Source organism: Trachypithecus francoisi, unplaced genomic scaffold (genome assembly GCF_009764315.1).
Source record: "Trachypithecus francoisi isolate TF-2019V2 unplaced genomic scaffold, Tfra_2.0 Contig01440, whole genome shotgun sequence".
Lineage (NCBI taxonomy): Eukaryota > Metazoa > Chordata > Mammalia > Primates > Cercopithecidae > Trachypithecus > Trachypithecus francoisi.
This window is the reverse complement of record NW_022681431.1, coordinates 30549820-30575752: the sequence shown is the minus strand read 5'-3', so window position 1 is coordinate 30575752 and position 25933 is coordinate 30549820. Positions and strand designations below refer to the sequence as shown.

General features: G+C 40.5%; 1 protein-coding gene and 1 pseudogene across 4 annotated transcripts in view; one reads left to right on the top strand and one right to left on the bottom strand.

Annotated features, from left to right (window-relative positions):
* POLB (DNA polymerase beta) overlaps positions 1 to 23692 on the bottom strand; it is a 34161-nt gene extending 10469 nt beyond the window's left edge. The window contains exons 1-10 of one of the 4 annotated variants that reach the window (XM_033232278.1): positions 23457 to 23692; positions 23073 to 23130; positions 17116 to 17182; positions 13027 to 13101; positions 12043 to 12101; positions 9186 to 9235; positions 6089 to 6140; positions 4441 to 4495; positions 4273 to 4345; positions 315 to 385 (exon numbers count right to left, since the gene is read on the bottom strand). In XM_033232278.1, the coding sequence (XP_033088169.1) occupies positions 315 to 385; positions 4273 to 4345; positions 4441 to 4495; positions 6089 to 6140; positions 9186 to 9235; positions 12043 to 12101; positions 13027 to 13101; positions 17116 to 17182; positions 23073 to 23130; positions 23457 to 23517 (621 nt within the window). In that variant the 5' untranslated portion in view covers positions 23518 to 23692. Of the gene's footprint in view, positions 1 to 314; positions 386 to 4272; positions 4346 to 4440; positions 4496 to 6088; positions 6141 to 9185; positions 9236 to 12042; positions 12102 to 13026; positions 13102 to 17115; positions 17183 to 23050; positions 23131 to 23456 lie in introns of those variants that run through there. The other 3 variants (XM_033232294.1, XM_033232271.1, XM_033232285.1) reach the window with 3 other exon arrangements.
* Positions 19445 to 20330, top strand: LOC117095690 (annotated as a pseudogene).
* Positions 23693 to 25933: the final 2241 nt, after the last annotated feature.

Genomic DNA, 25933 nt, shown 5'->3' with positions numbered 1-25933 from the left:
AATATTCCTTTTATGAAAACCTGATTATAGTATTTCTAATATATTTATCACAGATAGTAAGTCGTTCTAAAACTATTGTATTAGATGTCATCTCTTTCAAATGTTAGACTGCCCTCCCAGCTCCTCATGGAAGAACAATAGGTATCCCTTTCGAGAAATTTGCCTTTCACAGAATTCAATCAGTACAAAGCTCTTCAGCAGACTTTTCGGGAAGGCAAAAACAAAATTTATTCTGAAAACATCCAACTATCATTTAAAAAGTGAAATTCACTGTTGTGTGAGACTGATCACATTGATTATAAACTCTGAGGCACCTGTTTGGTTGATTCCGAAGTGAAGCTGGGATGGGTCAGGAGAACATCCATGTCACCACTGGACTCTGCACCTGTGATGACAGAAGACACATATGAGATTGTCCACATAAATATATCCATCGGGCAAATAGAACCAAGCTGATGACACACACAGAAAAGCCTTACTTCTTACAGCCTAACTTTCTATTTCACTGTGCTTCATAGTCAGAATTAGTTAAAAGATTTCAATTTTCTATCCAACTATTCAGGTGTATTGATGTAGACAGCAGAATCTGTGATGACAACAGTAATCGGCATTAGATACACATTGTATACAATAAGTTAATTTAATGTGTTAAAAATGCACCTAAGTAACTACTCAATAATGAATAAAAACAATATTTTAAAATAGCTTTAAAATACACCTATGAACAACTCTATATGTAAAAATCTCAAATTAAACAATATACTGTAACTCTATAAAAGTTAATCAGAAAACTCATTTCGGCCGGGCACAGTGGCTCATGCCTGTAATCCCAACACTTTGAGAGGCTGAGGCCAGAGGATCGCTGAGGCCAGCAGTTGGAGACCAACCCAGTTAACATAGAGAGATGAAGGCTCTCTCTTTTTTTAAAAAAAAAAAAGAAAACTCATTTCAATTCCTATGATTGAACTCAATTAATCGATCTATACTCTACAACCACATAGCTTCAGGCAAGTTACATGCAGCTATTTAAACCTTTCTTTCCCTATATTCTATGAAATTCTGTCTCCACTTAGATGGAATTTGTTCATTTTACTTTTTTTTCAGTGCTGCAAATGAAGACTCTTCATTCCTCTAGACCTCAGTTTTCTTATATGTAAACTACTAAAAACTACTTCATCTGCTATTGTGTAAATAAGAACATATGTAAAAGCATCCACTATAGTGCCTGGTATACAGCATAAAAGAATCCAATCTATCTCCTCCCTTGCATTTTGATAAGTACAATAGAGGCCAAACATACTTTTGGTGACTAAAGATCCTGCAGTGTCTTTGAGATCCTCTCACTTCAGCCTCCCAAAGTGCTGGGATTACAAGCATGAGCCACAGCGCCTTAACCAAATATTTAAATATAAAGAAGGCTAGGCCGGGCACGGCGGCTCACACGTATAATCCCAGAACTTTGGGAGGCCAAGGTGGGCGGATCACTTGAGGTCAAGGAGTTCAAGTTTCACCAGTCTGGCCAACATGGTGAAACCCTATTCTACTAAAAAAAAAAAAAAAAAAAACAAAAAGTTGCCAGACATGGTGGTGTGTGCCTGTAATCTCAGCTACTCGGGAGGTTGAGGCAGGAGAATTGCTTGAACCTGGGAAGCAGAGGTTGCAATGAGCTGAGATCACACCACTGCACTCCAGCCTGAGCGACACAGCGAGATTCCGCCTCAAAAAGAAAAAGAAGATTAGACTGTGTACTGGACATCCATGGAAGCTATTTTAGTAAAGGAAAATCTATGCCTTCTCTTCTTCTCATTTCATTCTCCTAAAAGCTGGATGTCTTTCACCGTCTGCCTACCAACAACGTTTCACTTTATCTAAAAAAACAAAAACAAAAAAACTGTATGAGCAAAAAAACAGAAACAACCCAAGGGTCCATGAATAGGGGACTGGATAAATAAATGAAGTATGATACATGCATACAACTGAATGTTACGCAGCTACAAAAAAGAATAAGGGGCCAGGTACGGTGGTTCATGCCTGTAATATCAGCACTTTGGGAGGCTGAGGTGGGTGGATCACTTGAGCCAAGAGTTGAGACCAGCCCAGGCAACATAGTAAAACCACGTCTCTACCAAAAAAAAAAAAAAAAAATTAGCCGGGTGTGTTGGCACATGCCTGTGGTCCCAGCTACTCTAGAGGTTGAAGTGGGAGATCACTTCAGCACAGGAGGCGGAGGTTGCAGTGAGCCGAGATCACGCCACTACACTCCAGCCTGGGTGACAGAGAGAGACCCCATCTCAAAAAACAAATAAAGAAGGAAGTTTTCTACATATTGATATGGAAAAATCTCCAGGATGTATTTGTAAGTGAAAAAAGCAAGGTATAGTATTGTATACATATTATGTTACTTTATGAAAGAAAGGGAGAAGAAAGAAATAAAGATGGTATACTAATATGTGGTTGTATTTTCAGGAAGAAACATTACAAGAATCCATAGGGAAGTGGTTCTTAATGGGACTTAGTAGGAAGGAGTAGGAAGGAGTGCACAGGGACTGTGGAAGTGAGACATCTTAGTGTGAAAGCATATAACCATACAACATACCCCAAAAAAGTAAAAATAAAATAGAAATAAATCCAGGAAGGTTGTCATAGCCATGACAGCAAGCATGTGGCTTGCTGTGCCTCCAAATCTACATTTTGAAAATACAGAATCCCAATTCCCACCTAAGGAGGTTCTTATTTAGCAGATTTGTAGGAGGGTACAACAATATGTTTTTTTTTTTTTTTTAAGTCCTAGGTATTTCTGATGCAGACATACTTGAACAACTGGTTAATTTCAGTTCTCTCATTTTGCAAGTATGGAATCTAAGATCAGGAGAGACGTAACAGTGGTAGATCTGGCCTCAGACCCCAGGTCTTTTGACCCTGGTCCAACGTTCTTTCTACTAATCAGTGAGTATGGATTTAGTTTTCTCTCCCCAACTCTAGATTCTTACAGCAGCTACCCAGAGTATTCCATCACCTACTTCCTAGACAAAATTCCATAGGTGACCAGAGATTCAGTTCAGGTATCTACTCTATCAACTCTAACATACTCTAAAATGTTTTAAATAAGCTTTTTCTACTCCAATTTTAAAAGTTAACTTTGTTTTGAGATGTAGTCTCGCTCTGTTGCCCAGGCTGGAGTGCAGTGGCGCAGTTTTGGCTCGCTGCAAGCTCCACCTCCCAGGTTCATGCCATTCTCCTGCCTCAGCCTCCCAAGTAGCTGGGACTACAGGTGCCTGCCACCACGCCCGGCTAATTTTTTGTATTTTTAGTAGAGACAGGGTTTCACCGTGTTAGCCAGGATGGTCTCGATCTCCTGACCTCATGATCCGCCCGTCTCAGCCTCCCATAGTGTTGGGACTACAGGCGTGGGCCACTGTGCCTGGCCAAAAGTTATTATTTTTAAGCATGTATGAGCTTTTCAAAATTTTAAATCAGTAAGACACCAGGTTGTGTGGTTCTTTCTTTGCTCACATTCACATACTAAGCAGAACTCTTCTCATGAACCCGCTTGTTGTAAGAATTGGTTTTGAACTGGTACTTCTAAAACATTATTCTTAGCTCTATTATAGAAAACTTGGGCAGTGAGGCATGGTGGCTCACGCCTGTAATCCCAGCACTTTGGGAGGCTGAGGTGGGCAGATCACGAGGCCAAGAGATTGAGACCATCCTGGCCAACATGGTGAAACTCTGTTTCTACTAAAAATACAAAAATTAGCTGAGCATGGTGGCACGTGCCTGTATACAGTCCCACCTATTCAGGAGGCTGAGGCAGGAGAATCACTTGAACCTGGGAGGCAGAGGTTGCAGTGAGCCGAGATGGCACCACTGCACTCCAGCCTGGCAAGAGAGTGAGACTCTGTCTCAAAAAAAAAAAAAAAAAAGAAAAAAGAAAAAAGAAAAAGAAAGGTAAATTAACAAAACTACCCACAATTTCACTATCATCTAGCCAAAGAGCCAAAGACTACCATTACTAGCATTTCAATATACTTAAAGTCATTTAATAAGTGTCGTTAAAACTAGTCATTAAAATATCATCCTATAATAAAATCAGGATGAATTTCCCCTAGTTACATATTCCCATCTATAAACAAATACCCTTAACTAATACTACTAGGTCTTAGTGAGTCTATGAAGTACCACAAATTACATCTTTTTAATCCAAGTTCTTCACATACATTAGGCAATTTTAGTATCAGGGCAAAAATAACCCAAGATTAGGAAGTATGTTACCTCTTCTGAAACTGCCACAGACTGTAGCAATGTATTCAGAATCCACTTTTTTAACTTCATTTAGTACAATATCCTAATAGAAGAAAAATTAAGTCAGTATTCCCAAAATGGCTTTTCACAAGTGACACTCTCAATTCTAATCAAAGAATATAATTTGACACATCTTACTTGCATTTGTAACATCTCTTCACGAGGAATTCTTTTTTCAAAGTCCCCAAAGTATCTATAAAGACAGAATAAGTAGACAAAAGATTTTTGTAAAATTTAAATCTCCTTAAAAATTAAATTGTCTTTTATAACAATTGTCCAGGCCATACTAGCAGATCATTCTCACAAATCAAGGCTAGAATGAATTCACTGAGAAGACAACAGCAAAATTGGGAGTGGGGTGAATGGGGGAAGGTTTATTCCTAAATTGGATCAAAATCCTTAAGTGTCATCCTTTGTAATATTTCGAAGACTCCACCTAAACGTATTTGCAAATAAGCTACATATTCACGTAACAAGAGTAAATAAATACATTTAAGTTAGGGCATAATTTCAAAGTAGACTGCTCTCTACTGACAAGGCAAGGGGTTACAGTTTACGGCTCTTACATCCTGCAAAATTGTATTTTCAAATACTATCCTGCAACATGGATGAACTCAGACAACAATATGCTAAGTGAAAGAAGTCAGTCACAAAAGACCACATACTGTATGACTTCATTTACATTAAGTGTCCAGAATAGGCAAATCCATAGGGACAGAAAATAGATGAGCAGCTGCCTAGGTCTAAGGTGGGCATAGGGGGAGGCAATGGGGGAATGACTAGTAATAGGTACAGGGTTCTTTCTGAGATAACAAAATGTTCTAAAACTGACTGTAGTGATGGTTGCACAACTCTGTGAATATACTAAAAGTCACTGAATTGTATATTTTAAATGGATGAATTACAGGACATATGAATTACATCTCAATAAGGCTGTTAGGAAACTCATTGTGAAACAACATCTAAGCATATGCTTCAGCATGATGAAGTGCCTGTTCACAGCCAATTCTCACCAAACCAGTTCTTCAGAAGACCTCCATTTACTACAGAAATGCCAGGAAAGCAAGAATCATACCATCCAGGTCTCTTACTGGCTCAAGATTTTGGAATGGTAGTATAAGTTTAAAATATTATGGTAAAGCATCAACAGGAAAATTCAAAAGGTTATTAGAACTGAATCACCCACAACACTATATAATGCCAGAAGAGATACATATAGTGCTTATGCACTATAACTGTAAATAATTAGAAAGGGGGTTCCCAGACTATATCTGGCACACAAAATAATTATTGATGCTGATATAGAAATATGCCCAGGAGTTATCCCTATATGGTTATTTAGGTATGAGGTTTGTCCTTTTTTTAAATTTAGTTTTTCATATTCATGTCCTATCTTCCTGGGTACACTATAAAACTCCTTAAAAGTTATACTCAACCTCTCTATATCTTTACCCCAAACCTAGTGCAGTGCTTTGTACAATGTGAGCATGAAATAAAAACCCACTGACTGCCTGATACACTCAGTCCTAGGTATTTGAAGAGGAAGTTCCCTGCTAAAGTAAAAAGAATAAGGGAAATCCTCAAAACAAGTAAACTAGAAAGCAAAAGTGAAAGCATTGTGTGAACACAGGTAGATACTCTATAGAAGTCCACAAATCTTAGCACTTCTGAATAGGAAAATGGTTGTGGTTTAGCTAAGTTTGAAGAGTCCTTGTGGTATATAAAAGAATGTCTATAAAATTTTACTTTTACATCTCAAGTGTCAAAACAAAATTTGCCATCTTACTTCAGCCCAATTCGCTGATGATGGTTCAATTTATCTTCATTTTTTCTGAGATCTGTACAGAAGATAAATAAAGACAAATAAATTGACATGTTAATTTAAATGCTTTTCAGGGGAAAAATGCTAAACTCAATGACTTTTTATAAAGAACCACCTGGGGAACAAATACACTGAAATGACTGAAAACACAATGAGAAAAAAATTTCAGATATGAAGAGCTAGATAAAAGTGACTCTTCAGGGCTGGGCACGGTGGCTCACACCTGTAATCCCAGTACTTTGGGAGGCCAAGGCGGGCAGATCACGAGGTCAGGAGTTTGAGACCAGCTTGGCCAACATGGTGAAACCCCATCTCTACTGAAAATGCAAAAAATCAGCCAGGCATGGTGGTGTGCCCCTGTAATCCCAGCTACTTGGGAGGCTGAGGCAAGAGAAGCACTTGAACCCGGGAAGTGGAAGCTGTAGTGAGCCAAGATTGCATCACTACAATCCAGCCTGGGCAATAGAGTGAGACCTTATTTCAGGAAAAAAAAAAAAAACAGAATGACACCAAATTTTACTAACTACAGCAAAAAACAACCTTATAAGAACCAATATGGTTTAATTTATTCTAAAAGTAGCAGTAGTAACAACAACTTCTGAATGTTTTCTGATTAACTAGGTTTATTCATATTCATTTTTTCTTTCACTCTTTCATTCCATTAGTACTGAGTAGTAGATTTGTGCAGTCATTGTGCTAAAAATCCTGTTAAGCCGGGCGCAGCGGCTCATGCCTGTAATTCCAGCACTTTGGGAGGCCAAGGCAGGAGGATCATGAAGTCAGGAGTTCGAGCCCAGCCTGACCAACACAGTGAAACCCCATCTCTACTAAAACTTCAAAAATTAGCCAGGCACGGTGGTGCGCACCTGTAATCCCAGCTACTCAGGAGGCTGAGGCAGGAAAATCGCTTGAACCCAGGTGGCAGAGGTTGCAGTGAGCTGAGATCACGCCACCGCACTTCAAGGCAGAAAGAGCAAGACTCTGTCTCCAAAAAAAAAAAAAAAAAAAATCCTGTTGAAAGGAAAACTATTACTGTACTTGCATTTTTTAACTTAAAAATTGTCATAACATCCCATATTAAGTCTAAAAGTGACTTAGTTCCATTCAGGTGTCCCTTTATTGGGCATGAGTCCAGCTGTGAGCCTTGTTAAAGAAACAGCAAGACAAACATGCTTAAAAAGCAATTCCTACAAGCCCCCTTATAGTCACAAATACACACATTCACTCTGGAGATACAAAATGGAGAAAAATAAGCATCTTTATGAAACATAGAGCACTTAATATTTCCTATGGTTGTGTGCACACAGAAAACACTAAGGTATATGACTAAAACTGAAGTGGAAATATTGAGTGTGTTATATAGATATAGTTATAGATATCAATAGTTGTATTATCTGTGAATTGTAAAATAATATAAAAACCAGAACAGTTGATCCTTGACACTCCCAAGAGATGCAACTCAATACCTCCAAGAAACCCACAGATTCTTGACCCCTTTAGCCAATCATTTCTCTCATATAAGCTGTCTATACCACAAGCAGCAAAGCATAAACCCCCTATGAGATGCACATGTAGAGTTCATTCTCTAGCAATGTGGTTCACACAAATTCTTAACTTAGTAATATTACTAATCATGCCTCATAAGAGTTGGTTACCATTTTTAAGTAGTACTTACTATGTACGAAGCACTCTGCTAAGGGCTTTACATACATTATTGCATTTAATCATATGAAGCACAAATACCCATTTTGTAGGTGTGAAAACTGAAGCAATAAGGTCATCCACTCTTAAAAAGGTAGTGGAGATGGGATTCAAAGCCAGGTCAGTCTCCAAAACCTGCCTACCTAACCACTGGACTGCTTGCAAACAGCTGAACTTACAAATACTAAATCCCAAATGCCAAGGATACGCTGTAATGAATTCATATGTGTACATACACCCATGAAAAGTATAAAGAGATACATTACACGCAAAGGATTACTATATTTAAGGAAAACGTTTTATATTACTTGTTAGGCTCTATTTTTATCTTTTTTTTTCAAAGAAAAATTCCTTTAAAAACCATTACAAATCTCTTACAGAATCTTTCTCAATAATATATAACTTAGCTTTTAATCTGATACAAGATTTTCTTGCTTAAAATTTTATTAAAGAAATAAAGGGGGCCGGGCGCAGTGGCTCACGCCTGTAATCCCAGCACTTTGGGAGGCTGAGGTGGGCAGATCACGAAGTCAGATCGAGACCATCCTGGCTAACACGGTGAAACCCCGTCTCTACCAAAAAAAAAAAAAAAAAAAAAAAAATTAGCTGGGTGTGGTGGTGGGCGCCTGTAGTCCCAGCTACTTGGGAAGCTGAGGTAGAATAGCATGAACCCGGAAGGCAGAGCTTGCAGTGAGCCTAGATCACGCCACTACACTCCAGCCTCGGCAACAGAGCAAAACTCCATCTCAAAAAAAGAAAAAGAAATAAAGGCAATCTAGATATTTGAAAAATCTGCAAATGATAACTATTTCATTGCTTTTAGGTCAAGAGATTGATTCTTGGTCTTTTTTTTTTTTGGAGATGGAGTCTCACTCTGTAACCCAGGCTGGAGTGCAGTAGCACCACCTTGGCTCACTGCAACCTCTGCCTCCTGGGTTCAAGCAATTCTCCTGCCTCAGCCTCCTAAGTAGCAGGGATTACAGGCGCCTGCCACCATGCCTGGCTAATTTTGTATTTTCAGTAGAGATAGGATTTCACCACGTTGGCCAGACTGGTCTCGAACTCCTGACCTCAAGTGATCCGCCCGCCTCCCAAAGTGCTGGGATTACAGACGTAAGCCACCATGCCTGGCCCTGGTTCTTGGTCTTCTTAGTTTTCTCTGAGTTAGTTACAAACCTAAAAATGTTTATGATGGTAATATAAACTATACCCTATATCTACTCTACTGCAGAGTTAAAAAGAAAATCTTATCATTTGTATCTGATTGAGAATGGATTTTTCAATTTGAAGTTTGTTAGAGCACTAATGGTACTTCAGGACCATATTTAACCTGGAATTAGTGACCTACAGTCATACTCACCTTCTAGTGTTTTAATTCCTTCATCCACAAACTTCCTTGCAGCAGACGGACTACAAAAAGAAAAGCATTACTTCAATATTGGGTGAAACTTGGGATTCTTGTAACAACCATGTCTTAATAGTAAGAAGAGTTGCTATTAAGCTAAACAAGACCTGCTAAAATGTTGCATGGCTACTTTGGTAATGTTCAACTTTATCCAAAGTATGAATTATTGAAGCATCAATCATTAGGAAGACAACTATGAACTCAGACATGAAAAAGATGTCTAAACGGCTGCTGTCATAGTGCCCATGTACAGATGGCACTTGAAAACCGTTCATTCATTGAACTAAGATTTACTAAGGGCCATTATGTGTCAGATACTCTTCTGGGTGCTGAAAATGTAGCAGGAATAAGAATGTAAGTGGGTAGATAGAGACAACAGATAGTTACACAAACAAGAAAAATATCAGGTAGATAAATTAAAATAGAATGATATGACAGAATGGCTGGGTCCTACTTTAGACTGAGTGGCATAAGGCCTTTGAGATGATATCTAAGCTGAGGTTTGAATGACTAAAGAACCAGCTATCTAGGGGATCAAAGAGAAAAACATTTCAGGAAAAGGAAACAATTAGTGCAAGGGCCCTAAGGCTGGCATGAGCTTGGCCTGTTGCATAGATGCATAGAGTGATGTAAGTGATGGTATGAGGTGCTATGGAGCACTACACAGGTATTACACTCTGCTGTGCTTTTAGAGTCATGGTGATAGATTTGGATTTTATTCTGAGTGCAGTGGAAAGCTATTAGAAGACACTGCACAAAGCAATGACAAAATCTGATTTAGGTTTCTAAAATATCACTTTATTCATATAAATAAATCACAACATCAGAAATGACTAAAGATGCTCTTATAGGATGGGGGCAGAAGGAACCTTACTGACTAACCCAACTTCTCTCTTATTTCATAAGGAAGGACACTGAAACCTAGAAAGATGAAGCGATTTGCTAAGGTCACAAATCTAGCTGGTGCTAGCACTGGGACCATTACTCAGATTTCCTGACATTCTTCTCACCATACCAGTTTATAGCATAATAAAGCAGGAGCGGGGAACAGAAAGAAAAGGATACACACAAATATAAACATGCAAGCACAACAGTCTGAGGCCATAGTGTTTCGGGACAAATAAACCTGTATCATTCAGTAAGCTGTGCAAATATCATCACATTATATTGTGATATAGAAACTGATACTGATGTTAGTTAGGAAGGCAATGCAGCATAGAAGAAACAGAACTGAACTCGGAATCAGAAGATATGGGTTCAAATTTGGCTTTGCCATGGTTACTCATGTTCTATATTCAACTTTCAGTTCTCTCGCCTGGAAAAAAGGGATAATAGATGCTCTCTAAAACACCTTGTGGTTCACACCTATAATCCCAGCATTCTGGGAGGCTGAAGTGGGAGAGGATTGCTTGAGGCCAGGAATCCAAGACCAGCCTAGGCAACATAGGGAGACATCTTCTCTACAAAAAATAACAAAAATTGGCCACACATGGTGGCACAACCCTGTTGTCTCAGCTACTCAAAAGGAGTACTAAGGCAGGAGAGTCACTTTACCCCAAGAGTTCAAGGTTACAGTGAGCTATAATAGCACCACTGCACTCCAGCCTGGATGGCAGAGTAAGACCCTATCTCTAAAAAAAAAAAAAAAAAAAAAAATTGTAATTCTTCTAATGAAAATTTTAAAATGGCCTTGAGTCCCCAAGGAGTCATGCTCATTTTCAATATACTAGGTTTAAGAATTTAATATGTTTTAGAATAACTTTCACTGAAAATGCTGCCATTTAAAGAACAAATCATTATATTTAAAGGAATGCCCCATGCTATAAAGATGAGAGCACTAAAGTCTTTTCTTTTTTTTTTTTTTTTTGAGATGGAGTCTCACTCTGTCGCCCAGGCTGGAGTGCAGTGGCCGGACCTCAGCTCACTGCAAGCTCCGCCTCCCGGGTTTACGCCATTCTCCTGCCTCAGCCTCCCGAGTGCCTGGGACTACAGGCACCTGCCACCTCGCCCGGCTAGTTTTTTTGTTTTTTTGTTTTTTTGTATTTTTTTAGTAGAGACAGGGTTTCACCGTGTTAGCCAGGATGGTCTCGATCTCCTGACCTCGTGATCCGCCCGTCTCGGCCTCCCAAAGTGCTGGGATTACAGGCTTGAGCCACCGCGCCTGGCCCTGAGAGCACTAAAGTCTTAATATTTCAATGTTAATCTTTACTTCAGCCAGTGTCAAAAAAGCCCCCCTTGGTACTAGCTCAAATTTTAAGATAATAATCCCTTCATTTAAAAATGCCTGAAGCTGGGCAAGGGGGTGTGCACCTATAATCCAAGCCTTACTTGGGAGGCTGAGGAGGAAGAATCACTTGAGCCCAGGAGTTCAAGACCTGCATGGGCAATATACCGACCCTGTCTCAATAAAAAATAATTAAAAAAAAAATTGAGGGCTTGTTCCAAATTCATGAGGTGCTATGATAAATATCATGATAAATATAAATAGAAACAAAAGAGGCCAAGCGGGAGCAGGAAATAGATGCACACGGAGCAAGTGGTAGTGGAGTTCAGAGGAAGGAGAGGTTCTTTCTGGCTGGCGAACCAAACTGGTTTCATGAAGGAGGTAACATTTGCCTTGGATGGGGCCTTTACAGTAGAGGCATTATCTGAAGAATCAGCCTCAGATCTTAAGCTATGGAAGGGTGAACCATAATGGCTAAGGTAGAGAGGTGGTGAAGTACAGGTTTTGAGAAACAGCAAGTAATTTACTTTGGCTAACAAGAAAAATAAGCCAATTGACGACTGTGTCTGCTTAAAAAATAGTTCTTACCCAATGCCACTAACTCGAGTCAGGAAATTGATGGATGAACTCGTATCATCCTGCCGAATCTTTAAGAAAAGAAAAAAGTCTGACAATAATTTAAGAATGCTTCGAGGACTTAAATGATCTTATTGGGAACATATCAGTCTGCTAAAAGACATGAAGAGCTATTTACATTTGCCTGGATGACCCACACAAAATTATTCACAGGTAACCTAAGGAGTAACAGGTGAATAACAGAGTAACTGAAGACGTCTTATCTCTAAGTTATCCAATACTTTTAAAAGGTCTATTCATAACAGATCAGAAGTGATATAATTACTATCATAGGGGTGAAATAAAACCATAAAAATGCTTGGGAGAGTTTAAACACAGAAATTCTAAAAGATGGCCGGGCACAGTGGCTCATGCCTGTAATCCCAGCACTTTGGGAGGCCAAGGCAGGTGGATCACGAGGTCAGGAGTTTGAGACCATCCTGGCTCACATGGTGAAACCCCATCTCTACTAAAATACAAAAAATTAGCTGGACATGGTGGCGGGCACCTGTAGTCCCAGCTACTCGGGAGGCTGAGGCAGGAGAATGGCATGAACCCGGAAGGCGGAGCTTGCAGTGAGCCGAGATCGCACCACTGCACTCCAGCCTGGGTGACAGAGCAAGATTCCGTCTCAAAAATATAAATAAATAAATTTTAAAAGATAACGATCTTTTAGTCAAAAGTTTATAATCTCTTTTCTGAATAGTACTGAAAATGATGAGCCAACTCTACTACAGGTGTTAACAGTCGCTTAAATGCCACATAAAACAAGTGAACATTTTATAGAAACAATATTCAAAATTTTAAAGATACAATAGTTAAAGCCATCAACTCCACTCACCTCATTTCCTGTGAGTCTCACTAGAGTGAATGGCATCAGTCACCCTGCAATGATGCTACATAGTGGCCATAAAGGCAGATACTATAATTAATGAAGTAAACAAGTTAAAATTTTACCTTTTCCAGCTTACGTAATTTTCCAGTTGCTAAAAACTCATCAATCTTTTCAGCAATTTTTGTTCCTACTCCAGGCTACATGGAAAATTAGAAATATAAAAGTCATATGAATATAATGCTTACCAAATCATTAAAAGATAAAGTAAAAAGCAGAAAATGAAAAACAAATGAATACCATGTGATAAGGTTTGACATAAAGGACACAGAAAATTGAACCCCAGTGAAAATAAATTCTCCCAAAGACAGAATGCTTATATGAATGACAAGAGGGAAACTCTGACAAAATAATTATAAATATATCTTATTTAAAATTAACTTTTGTTATAGAAAAATTAGAATATAGAGTTGCATAAAGAAGAGCATTCACTTATCAGTTTCATTACCCTGAAAAGTAAAATCATCCGTAAACTCATTCCCCAACATTTGGTATATATTATTTGACATCTTTTCTGCTTACAAATATAGGCAGAATTAGTTGGGTGATGTACACACTTTGTTCTTGATACATCATGAGCAAATTTCTATACCAATAAATAAATAAATCCAATAGTATCTTTACTGGCTGCACAGTATATCATTGTATAAATGCATAATAATTAGCAAATACCCTCCAGGTAAACATGTATATTGTTTCCAATTATTTGACAGTATAATAATATTCATAAAATTCCTTGGAACAGAGGTTGTCAAGCTTCTGCATACATCAGCATCACATGGGGGCACTTGTTAAAACACAGAATGCCGAATTCCACCCTAGAGTTTCTCATTCACCATGTCTGGGGTAGGGCCAAGAATATGCCTAAGTTCTCAGGGGACGCTGATGCTGCTGGCCTAGACACCTCGTTCTAAGAAGCACTGCTCTGGAACTGCACATTCCAGCATGGTACACTAGCCACATATGACAATTTAAGTTTAGATTAATTACAATTTAAAATTCCATTCTTCAGTCACAACATCCACATTTCAAGAACTCAATGGCCAAATGTGGCTCGTGGTTGCTGTATTGGGCAGCACTTCTCTAGAATCTAAGTTTTAGGAGAGCAGAGATCCTGTCTTTTCATTGTTTTATCCCTAGTGATTGGCATACAGGTGATCAAAAATTATGAATTAATGAATCCTAGTAGTTACACATCTCTATTAGTTTCCTTACGAAAACGATGTCAAAGTGGAATTGCTAGGTCAAAGGATATATACATTCTGACAAAGCAGCCTTCGGAAAGGCTATAACAACCAACACTTTCATGGGCAGTAAATGAGTGTTCTTTTTTTCACATCTTTCTCCACACTGCATGTATTTGATGGGCACTATATAGTGTCTTGCTTAATTTGCAACTTTGGTATCAGTAATACTGAACTTTTTGTCATGTGTATTGGTCCTTTTTAGTTAAACATTCAGCATGCTTAATAACAGGTGTGCCAGTTATTTCTGACTGCCTCTTAGGCCTAAGTTCACTCATCAATATTCTTGATTTATTTAATGTTTAATAAATGTCCCCAAATTACTGAAAGCATATTCAAGCTTGGAAAATAGCAATTACCAGATAGAAATGAACAAAAGATTTAGAAAGCAGAATAGATTAGAAAAAGGAAATTACTCAGGCTCATTTCCTGTATCAGAAGCTTTTTAAAGGGTAATTATTTTTCCCTTTACAGATAGCGCTACAATAATTTTACTCAATAACATACTGACCTCAAGCAATTTAGACCCAAGCTACTTTCTATACCTAACATTAAGGAATAAAAGGCAAACTACTCATTCTGGAAATTTCAGATTTCTAGAATTACTGAGAAGTAATAGATTAGATAATCTAAGAAATAAGAATCTATTACTTCTATTACTAAGAAGTAGTAGCTCTGTGATTCTTAAATGATTGTGAAAAGGAACAATGATGAGATTTTTACATCCAGTCTTGTGCAAAAGGAATTTTGGATACCTTTGTACTCTTTTTAGGAATATACCATAAGTGCAGATTTGAGATGAAGTGTATCAGAGCTTTTCAGAAGCTTTTCTCTAAGAAATGAGCAGGCTATTTGCAATAAACATAAAAAAGGAAGTACTGTAGGGACAAAAGAGGAAGTGAAAGGAAGCAGGAGTAGTTCCTGAGACTATCAATGGGTCAGTTCACCAAGACAGAAACTCAGAATTAAAGTTTAATGTATTTATAACTTACTTGGCTAGTCTATTTAAGGAGGATATACTGATGCTGAGAACTGTCTATGCCACAAGGATTTAAAGCCTATATATCAGAGCATGATTTGTACTGAGTAACAAAGTCAAGGTTAAGATGTGGCACATGTTGAATGTGGACAAATTGTCACTAAATTACAAGATGTCCAAGATTATGGTAATGTTATGACTCTGAAGGGCAAAAATATAATGGCAATTATAGGCCAGGCATGGTGGCTCACACTTGCAATCCCAGCACTTTGGGAGGCTGAGGCAGGAGGATCACTTGAGCCCAAGAGTTCAACACTAGCCTGGCAACATAACAAGATCCAATCTCTACCAAAGAAATTTTAAAAAGTATATATATAGATAGATAGATAGATAGATAGATAGATAGACAGACAGATCCGAGTGTGGTGGTGCATGCCTGTAGTCCCAGCTACTCAGGAGGCTTAAGATGGGAGGATTGCGTGGCTGGAGATCAGGGCTGCAGCAGTAAGCTGTGATCATGCCACCACTGCACTCCAGCCTGAGTGACAGAGCAAGATCCTGTCTCAAAAAAAAAAAAAGGGCAATTACGGCTCATCTCCTGAGAAGGTTAAAGATAATCAAATATTAATACTTAAATTCCAGAGAACGTTTGTGAAACATTAATAGGTAAAGAACAAAACGAGGTGATAACTATCAGGACCTGGACTAATCAAAAGTCATCTCAGGCTGGGCGCAGTGGCTCACAACTGTAATCCCAGCACTCTGGGAGGCTCAAGGCAGTGGATCACCTGAGATCAGGAGTTTGAGACCAGCCTGGCCAACATAGTGAAACCCGGTCTCTACCAAAAATACAAAAATTAGCTGGGCGTGGTGGCGCATGCCTGTAGTCCCAGCGACTCGGGAGGCTGAGGCAGGAGAATCACTTGAACCCCAGAGGCGGAGGCTGCAGTGAGCCAAGATCATGCCACTGCACTCCAGCCTGAGCAACAGGGTGAGACTCTGTCTCAAAACAAACAAACAAGTCATATTAATTTGACATCTTTCACAAAAGACGAATAAGATATGGTCCTTAAATTTGAGGAACTTTGAATCATTTAGTAAGATTTAGATGAGACAACAATCTGACTATCAACAGATAGACCACCTCAGGATATTCTTAGTGATATTACAGGTTGAGTATCCCTAATACAAAAATCCACATTCCAGAATGTCCAAAATCTGAAGCATTTTGAGTGCTGACATGACACTCAAAGGAAATGCTCATTGGAGTATTTTGGATTTTGGATTTTCGGGTTATGAATATTCAACCATATACAAATATTCCAAAAAGAAAAAAAAAAATCCAAAATCCAAAATACTTCTGTTCCCAAGCATTTCAGATAAGGGGTATTATATTACAAATTAACAAGGGATGTGACCCTCTAGAAACTGTGACACAGTACACAAGGCTTCGTGGAAATCACAGAGAACAGGGCTAAATGCCATAAAATAAAAGGGGCTTAATCATGTGCTTATTAGTAAGATCTCTCTGGGGAACACACACTCTCACTAACTCACACAGGTTCCTACACTTGGGGATCAGAGAAAAATAGGTGGGGACCAGATATGCTAGTCCCACTTGGTCCCCCTTCTTAAAAACCAACACTCAAGTTGAAATTCAATGTGAGTACATGTATATATTGTAACAGAGAAGAAGAAAACTGTAATTACAAATATTTTTAAAAATTTTAACCCATCTTCCCCCAAATGAAAACATTTTGAGCTTGAAAAAGTGTGTATGAAATAGCATGAATGTCATTCCAAGAAATCAGGAGTAATGAAATCAGCCTGTGTGGGTCAAGGCCGCTTCAGACAGGCAAGTTTGGTTTGGTGGAAACCCACCAAATTTGTACACGTGTGAACTCTTTGATCAACATGCTAACTAAACTTACCAATTTCTTAGCTTCAGCTCCACTCTTTATTTTGTATGGGTATTTTGCTATAACAGATGCTGCTTTTCTATAAGGAAAGAGAAAAAGGAAAACCAATTAGAAATCCAGCAGGGCCTTCATTTTTCTTAAACTGGTATATACAAGCAAATATCTATGCTTATGGTTTCACCAAGATAACTAATTTTCTTTTTTTTTTGTTTTTTGTTTTTTTTTGAGATGGAGTCTCCCTCTGTCACCAGGTTGGAGTGCAGTGGTGTGATCTCGGCTCACTGGAACCTCCGCCTCCAGGGTTCAAGTGATTAACTTGCCTCAGCCTCCCGAGTAGCTGGGACTACAGGCATACATCACCACACCCGGAGTTTTTTGTATTTTAGTGGGGATGGTGTTTCACCATGTTGGCCAGGATAGTGTCAATCTCCTGACCTCGTGATCCACCCGCCTCGGCCTCCCAAAGTGCCGGGATTACAGGAGCGAGCCACTGTGCCTGGCCTAATTTTCTATCTCCATATGAAACTTAAAACTCACATAAGCTGACAGACCACCTACTATATGTCTAACTTTTTTTATTTTTTTTGAGAAGGAGTTTTGCTCTTGTTGCCCAGGCTGGAGCGCAATGGCGCGATCTCAGCTCACCACAACCTCTGCCTCCTGGGTTCAAGCGATTCTCCTGCCTCAGCTTCCCGAGTTGCTGGGATTATAGGTGCCCGCCACCACACCTGGGTAATTTTTTGTATTTTTAGTAGAGACGGGGTTTCTCCATGTTGGCCAGGCTGGTCTCGAACTCCAACCTCAGGTGATCCACCCGCCTTAGCCTCCCAAAGTGCTAGGATTACAGGTGTGAATCACTGCTCCCAGCCACTTTTTTTTTTTTTTTTTTTTTTTTTTTGAGACGGAGTCTCGCTCTGTCGCCCAGGCTGGAGTGCAGTGGCGTGATCTCCCTCACTGCAACCTCCGCTTCCTGTGTTCAAGCAATTCTCCTCCCTCAGCCTCCCGAGTAGCTGGGATTACAGGCATGCGCCACTACGCCTGGCTAATTTTTTTGTATTTTTAGTAGAGACAGGGTTTCACCATGTTGGCCAGGCTCATCTCGAACTCCTTACCTTGTGATCTGTCCACCATGGCCTCCAAAAGTGCTGGGATTACAGGCATGAGCCAGCGCGCCTGAGCTATGTCTAACTCTTAAAGTATCTTGAAAAGCTCCACATTTGAGAATAACTGAATTTAAACCCTATACGTCAGAGTATGATTTGTACTGAGTAACCAAGTGACTTGTTTTGATCTGTGCTGACTAACAAAGTGATTTAAATTGTATACATAATACTCAAGGGATGGGGAGACCAGCTGTCTTTCTTTCTTTGGGAGTAGAAATTATCACTGGGCCCCCTTTTATAAAATAGCCAGTTTTTAGAAATTGTTCATAATTCCTTCATAAAAATGTGCCACATTTGAATTATTAGACACCAGATCTGCTTATAGATACCTATTTTATTTTTTTTGAGATGGAGTCGCCCAGGCTGGAGTGCAGTGGTGCCATCTTGACTCACTGCAGCCTCTGCCTCCCAGGTTCAAGTGATTCTCCTGCCTTAGCCTCCTGAGTAGCTGGATTACAGGTGTGTGCTTCCACACCTGGCTAATTTTGTACTTTTTTTTTGCACAGAGTCTCGCTCTGTCGCCCAGGCTGGAGTGCAGTGGTGCAATCTAGGCTCACTGCAAGCTCCGCCTCCCAGGTTCACGCCATTCTCCTGCCTCAGCCTCCCGAGCAGCTGGGACTACTGGCGCCTGCCACCTAATTTTTTGTATTTTTAGTAGAGACGGGGTTTCACCATGTTAGCCAGGCGATCTGCTAACCTCACTTGCTAAGATCACCTTGTGATCTGCCTGCCTTGGCCTCCCAAAGTGCTGGGATTACAGGCATGAGCCACTGTGCCCAGCCAATTATGTATTTTTAGTAGAGACAGGTTTTCACCATGTTGGCCAGGCTGGTTTCCAACTCCTAACCTCAAATGATCCACCTGCCTTGGTCTTCCAAAGTGCTGGGATTACAGGCATGAGCCACAGCATCCAGCCCTTGGATAGCTATTTTAAAATTCGTAGTTTCAAATTGTATTCCCTTATGTCCCCGCATCAATTTATTTATTTTTTAAATGGAGATGGGGTGTTCCTATGTTGCCCAGGTTGGTCTTGAACTCCTGGGCTCAAGCCACCCACCCGCCTTGGCCTCCCAAAGTGTTGGGATTATAGATATGAGCCACCATGCCTGGCCCCTGTATCAGTTTTTAAAAATTGTTTCCACCTTTCCGCCCCCTAGTGCTGCTGGGCCTGCAGGTCTCTGTTCCACAGGATGGAGTTTGTTAAAGTTGTTAAGAATAAGGCCTACTTTAAGAGATACCAAATGAAATTTAAAGATGACAGGATGGTAAAACTACTATGCTCAGAAATGCTTGGTAATACAGGATAAAAATAAATACAACACACCCCAATATAGGATGATAGTTCATGTAACAGAGATATGATTTGTCAGATTGCTTATGCCTGTATAGAGGGGGATATGATAGCCTGCGCAGCAGATGCACATGAACTGCCAAAATACGATGTGAAGGTTGGCCTGACAAATTATGCTGCAGCGTATTGTACTGGCCTGCTGCTGGCCCACAGGCTTCTCAATAGGTTTGGCATTGGACAAGATCTATGAAGGCCAAGTGGACGTGACTGGCAATGAATACAACGTGGAAAGCACTGATGGTCCACCAAGTGCCTTTACCTGCTATTTGGATGCAGGCCTTGCGAGAATTATCACTGGCAATAAAGTTTTTGGTGACCTGGATGGAGTTTTGTCTATCCCTCACAGTACCAAATGATTCCCTGGTTATGATTCTGAAAGCAAGGAATTCAGTGCAGAAGTACACCAGAAGCACATCATAGGCCAGAATGTTGCAGATTACATGCGCTACTTAATGGAAGAAGACAAAGATGCTTATAAGAAACAGTTCTCTCAATACATAAAGAATAGCATAACTTCAGACATGATGGAGGAGATGTATAAGAAAGCTCATGCTGCTACAGGAGAGAATCCAGTCTACGAAAAGAAGCCCAAGAAAGAAGTTAAAAAGAAGAGGTGGAACCGTCCCAAAATGTTCCTTGCTCAGAAGAAAGATCGCATAGCTCAAAAGAAGGTATGCTTCCTCAGGGCTCAGGAGCAGGCTGCTGAGAGCTAAACCAAACAATTTTCTATGAGGATTTTTCAGATAAAGACAATAAACTTATGGACAGAAAAAAAAAAAAAAAAAACATTGTTCCCATTGCAGTTCAGCATAAATCAGCGACCTGTAATTCTTGTTCACCTTCACACATATCCAGCTTGTTAATCTGCTGACAGATTGGATACATCCTGGGAGCTCACCGATGGTATTCTGTCCATAATTTCAATGCAAAATGTAATTCAGAGTTGATGCTGATGAGAAGTGACAGTACAGCTAAGTCAAAAGCATAAATACTGGATAGTCTTTGGAACCTTGGATTTTCCTTCTGCTATAGCACAAATAACCCTTTAGATTTGGATCTGAACTTCTTTCTAAGCACATGACTGATGATGAATCTGAAAAGACATATTTATAAGTAAAGGAGCAGGCAACAACAGTTTATGGAGGGGATCATTTCAGGAAAGGCAAGTAGTTCCAGGTCATTGGCACTGTGAGGCAAAGTCTAAAACGGAAGAAGAATCAGATGAAAGGCCTTTTGTATGCTATGATGTATTTGGGTTTTATCAAAGTAAAGAGAAAATATTATTTAATTATTTGAATGACAAGATCAGATAACTATTTTCAAAAGAATATTTTGGCCACAATCAAGAGAAATGCCTACTGGGAAAGGGAGAAGCATGCAGGAGTGGTAGGGAATCACCTGCTTTTCCAGACTTATTTCCCACTCACACCATACCCCTTAAGCAAACTGAATTTCTGACTCCTAGAAAACGTTATACTCTTCATGTCTCAATGCTTTGGCACATTTAATTTGTCTAGACTACTGGCCCTCTCACTTATCCCCTGGTGAGCTTCTTCAAACTAAACACCTCTTTTCTGAGGCCTGCTGCGATCCAAATAGAATACAAAGTTGAATATCTCTATGATTTTGAATGATCAAATGTATAGATGATAATACAATTATTTTACTTTACATAGGAAGTCACAGAAGTAAGGAAAGGAGGGAGCACAATCAGCTCTGAACTGTGTGGAGTGGGAATGAAAGAAGGGAGCTGACTTGGGATAAAGACAGCATAGGGCTAAAAATGTGGAAAACAGTCCAGTGATACAGATTTGGAGTCACCAATATAAATGGCATTTCAAAGTCAAGAATGGCAAGATTGTCAGGGAAACTACAGAAGTAAGAAAAGAGGGCTAAGGGCAGGCAGACTTCCCGGAACCACAGGTTAATTATCCCTTATCTGAAATGTCTGGGACCAGCATTGTTTCAGATTTTTGAATTTTTTTCAGGGTTTAGAATATTTGCATACGCATAACAAGATATCTTAGGGATATGTGAGGTCCAAGTCTAAACACAAAATTCATTTATATTTCTCATACACCTTACACACATACCCTGAAGGTAATCTTATACAATCATTTTAATAATTTTTTGCATGAAACAAAGTGTTGACCATTTTGACTGCCACCTACCACATGAGATCGGATGTGGAATTTTCCACTTGTGTCATCATGTCGGCAATCATTCAGATTTTAGAGCATTTCAAATTTTCAGATTAGGGATGCTCAACCTATACCAACATTCAAAGGTAAGACAGAAGAAGAGATGAAAGACCAGAAAGAGTGCCACTACAGAAGTCATGAGACTTTCACAGCATGAGCTATGGAGGAATGCCACTGAGAGTCCAATAAGATGAGATGTAGGTGAGAGGATTTTCAAAGCAGTGGTAGGTCCAGGCAAGGACTGAACTTCTTAATGAGTAAATGATTAGGTATTAAGAAGTCCAGGCAAGGAATGAAGATTTTTCAAGAAGATTCACTGTAAAGTGAGAAAAGAGAAAAGGTACTAGCTAGAGGGAAGCTAAGATTGTTTTGGTTTTGCTTTTAAGAGCTGAGGGACTTGGACATATTTATAGGCTAAGGAGGGCTGGCACCGAGGCTGATGCCTGGAATCCCATCACTCTGGGAGGCCGAGGTGGGTGGACCATTTGAGCTCAGGAGTTGGGAGACCAGCCTGGGCAACATAGCAAAACCCAGTCTCTACAAAAAACTGAAAAAAAAAAAGAAAGAAAGAAAGAAAGAAAGAAGGAAAAAAAAAAAAGAAATAAGGTGGGTGTGGTGGCATGCGCCTGTAGTCCCAACCACTCAGGAGGCTGAGGTGGGAAGACCGCTTGAGGCTGGAAGATTGAAGCTGCAGTGAGCCGTGATCATGCCACAGCGAGACCCTGTCTCAAACAAACAAACAAACATACATATATACATACATACATACATACATATAGGCTAAGGAGAAGCAGGTGGATGTGGAAAGAATGAATAGGATAAGGTCCCTGGTGAGATGAACAAGGACAGGATCCCATGAAGGTGAGATCAGGATCCCACAGGATCAGCTTCAGTCCAACCAGAAGAAAAAATGTGATTCCTTGAACCACATGCATTTCACAGTATGGACTTCATCCGCTGTCTTTCATTATGGTTAAAATTACACCGTATTTCTAGTAATTCGTGTTTAATGATGAGAAAAATACCTATCAGGCTACAGCTACCTGCAATCAGAATTGGGAACTTATCTGAACTGATCCTATAAAGCGCTGCCCACATTCTTCAAGAAATACTGAGTAAGGAATCAGCCTCGATTCTTGTTTTCCCGCTCTTGCAGATGGACCAAATATCCACTGGGCCCTCAGTCCTGTTAACTGCCACACCAAACAGGGTATCCCAGAATGTATGCTAACCGAGAATGCTGCACTGTCCCACCTGTAAGCATTGTACTTGTGGATAGCTTGGCTCACGTTCTTCTCAAAGTTTGCGAGTTCTGAAAGGCAACAGAAGGCTCGGGTGAACAAGAACCACGAGTAAACAAACGAGAACTGTTTTCTGGAAGGGCATGTGGCAGCCTCTAAGATACAGTGACCACCCTTTTCCTTCAAGGGCCAGACCAAAAGCAGCCCAAGCGATGGCCCAGGTGTCGCCGGCAGGACTGACAACCAGCCAGGGGCGCCGGAGGGAGAGCCCCACGGAAGACGACCCGCTGCAAGGAGCCAACCCCACCCACTGGACTGTCGGGGTGGGAGAGAAGAAAGGCAGGCGAAGGGGCTGGAAAGAAAGAAGAAAGCCAGCGGGGCCTGGCCAGGTGCTAACCCGTGAGCATGTCGGTGATTCCCCCGTTGAGAGTCTCCTGCGGCGCCTTCCGTTTGCTCATGGCGGCCTGCACCCGAGAACCCCAGAGTGTTCAGAACCAGGGCCCTCTCCCAGCCTGAAGGAGGTACCAGGACTTAGACAGGGGTGCAGGAGCAACCCAGCTCCGGCGCGACCGGCGCCACCGGCAGAACAATGGCTGTCCCTGACAGGGGGCGCGGCGCACGGCGCTTGTTGTGACGTCACGCGTCCTGGGCGGGGCGGGACAAGGCGGGGCGGGGCTAGAGGGGCGCGCCCGCGGCCGGTGAATAGAGGGAATCCGGCGGGTTCGTGGACTCGTGGACGTGGACTCGGCGCGGAGGAAATAGGCACCTCAGAATGACAGCCGAGGGGCCTTCCTTTGGGAAGACCTGGAGTTCTGACCTAAGAGATTAAATCTGTTTTCCCAGTGTTTATCTGGCATCCTTTCCTTAGAAGGGAAAACAGGAGTGCGATCTTGATTCTGAAATACTTGCGCTGGTGGGTTGGCTTCCTGCACATAAAATGGGCATTGTAATAGCGACCCAATGCATGGCGCGTTTTGTTCGAGGTCAGAGGCGACTCTGGCGTCACACTGTCAAACCTTTCTCTAACGATACCGGGCAGTCCACATTGCAGTGCAGCCCCTTAGTACTAGGGCGCTGCCGGAGCCCGGCGTGAACCATGGCGTGAACCATGCCGAGAACAGGAGTCCTCCCGCACACAGCGTGTTAGTACACCTGCCAACCAGTGTCCAAAGATATTTTATTTTTAATCCCCCTGCCTTTGCGGTAGGGACCAAATTAATGAAGAGACCGCAAGAAAAGGAAAAGTGTTTTATCTAGATCATGAGCAATGGAACCCTCATTATAGCATGATGACCTACATCTGAGAAATTTACAATCTGCTCGAGAAATGGAAATGTGACACCAGCAATAGTTTTTTTTACAAGCGTAACTCCTGGGTTCATATCGAACTGCAATTCCAGGCAATTGCTTTGTGCATCGACAAATTAAAATCTTATTACAAAATGATATGTAGTTGCTGTAATCTGGAAAATGTATAAAAGGAGAAAATTAAAATCAGTGATCTCACCCTACAGCTGAACTATTATTAACATTTTGGGACATACACTTCTAGTCTTCTAACCCAGTCTATTAAAAATTCCCATTATTTTCCAATAAATATTAGTTTCTTTGATTAGCAAGGCTGTGGTGATTGTGTTTCCTTACAATATCAGTGTATATCTTAAGTTATGCTTATTGGAAATCTGTAATTCTTTTTTTGAATTTCCTATTCATATCATTTACTCATTTTTCTAATGGGGGTAGTTTGTTACTAATCTGGTAGATCTTTCTATATATTACTATTTGCCCTTTTTATGGATAGCTTTTGTAAAAATTTTGTAAATGTTTGTATTTTCCTCAATTTAGTACTTGCTTTTTAACTTTATGCCTGCAACTTCTTAACTATCTGATTAGTTAAGCTGCAGTGAGCCATGATCACTCTCATTTATTCTCTTTATTCTCACTGTCATTTACATATATGACTTGTCCTAGTTTTTCCCTTTCACATTTTTTTCTGTCCAATCTCTATTCCAGGTGATATTCAGATTATTTTGCTCTGAAGAATTATTCCTCCTTAAATAAAAATGTATTTACCTCTGAATTTTAAAAGTTACAAATGTAGGGAACTGTGGGATCCTTTTTACAATTTTCTTTGGTTTTTTTGAGACAGAGTTTCGCTCTTGTCCCGCAGGCCAGAGTTCAATGGCAAGATCTCGGCTCACTGCAACCTCTGCCTCCTGGGTTCAAGTGATTCTCCTGCCTCAGCCTCCCTAGTAGCTGGGATTACAGGATCCCGCCACCCCGCCTAGCTAATTTTTGTATTTTTAGTAGAGATGGGGTTTTACCATGTTGGCCAGGCTGGTCTCAAACTCCTGACCTCAAGTGATCCGCCCACCTTGGCCTCCTAAAGGGCTAGGATTACGGGCGTGAGCCACCACACCCAGCCCATTTTTACAAATATTATATTTTTAAAATTAGTGCCAGAGAAACCAAGGAAAATAATCCATTATCTGTCCTTATCGTCTTAGAATAACCTACATTTGATCTGCTTCACAACTTTCTTCTTGAAATAACTTGCTTCAATTCGCTTCTAAGATTCCACATGCTCTGAGTTTCCTTTTTCCTCACTGGCCGCTCCTCAGCAGGGCGTGTGTGTGTGCAGGTGCATGTGCACATGAGCAATGGTTCCCAGCTCCTCCTCCACTCTCCAGCCTTTATGGGAAATGGCTTCACACTTCAATCTTCAAACCAGCTTTTCCACCTTGTCCAGTTTTACCTGTTTAAATGGCATGTCTAGCTTGAAGTCTCCTAACCTCATAGTTCAAGTCCTGACCTGTCCCTTGAGTTCCAGTCTCATACATCAGGCTGTCTACTGGATAGCCCTAGTCCATTATA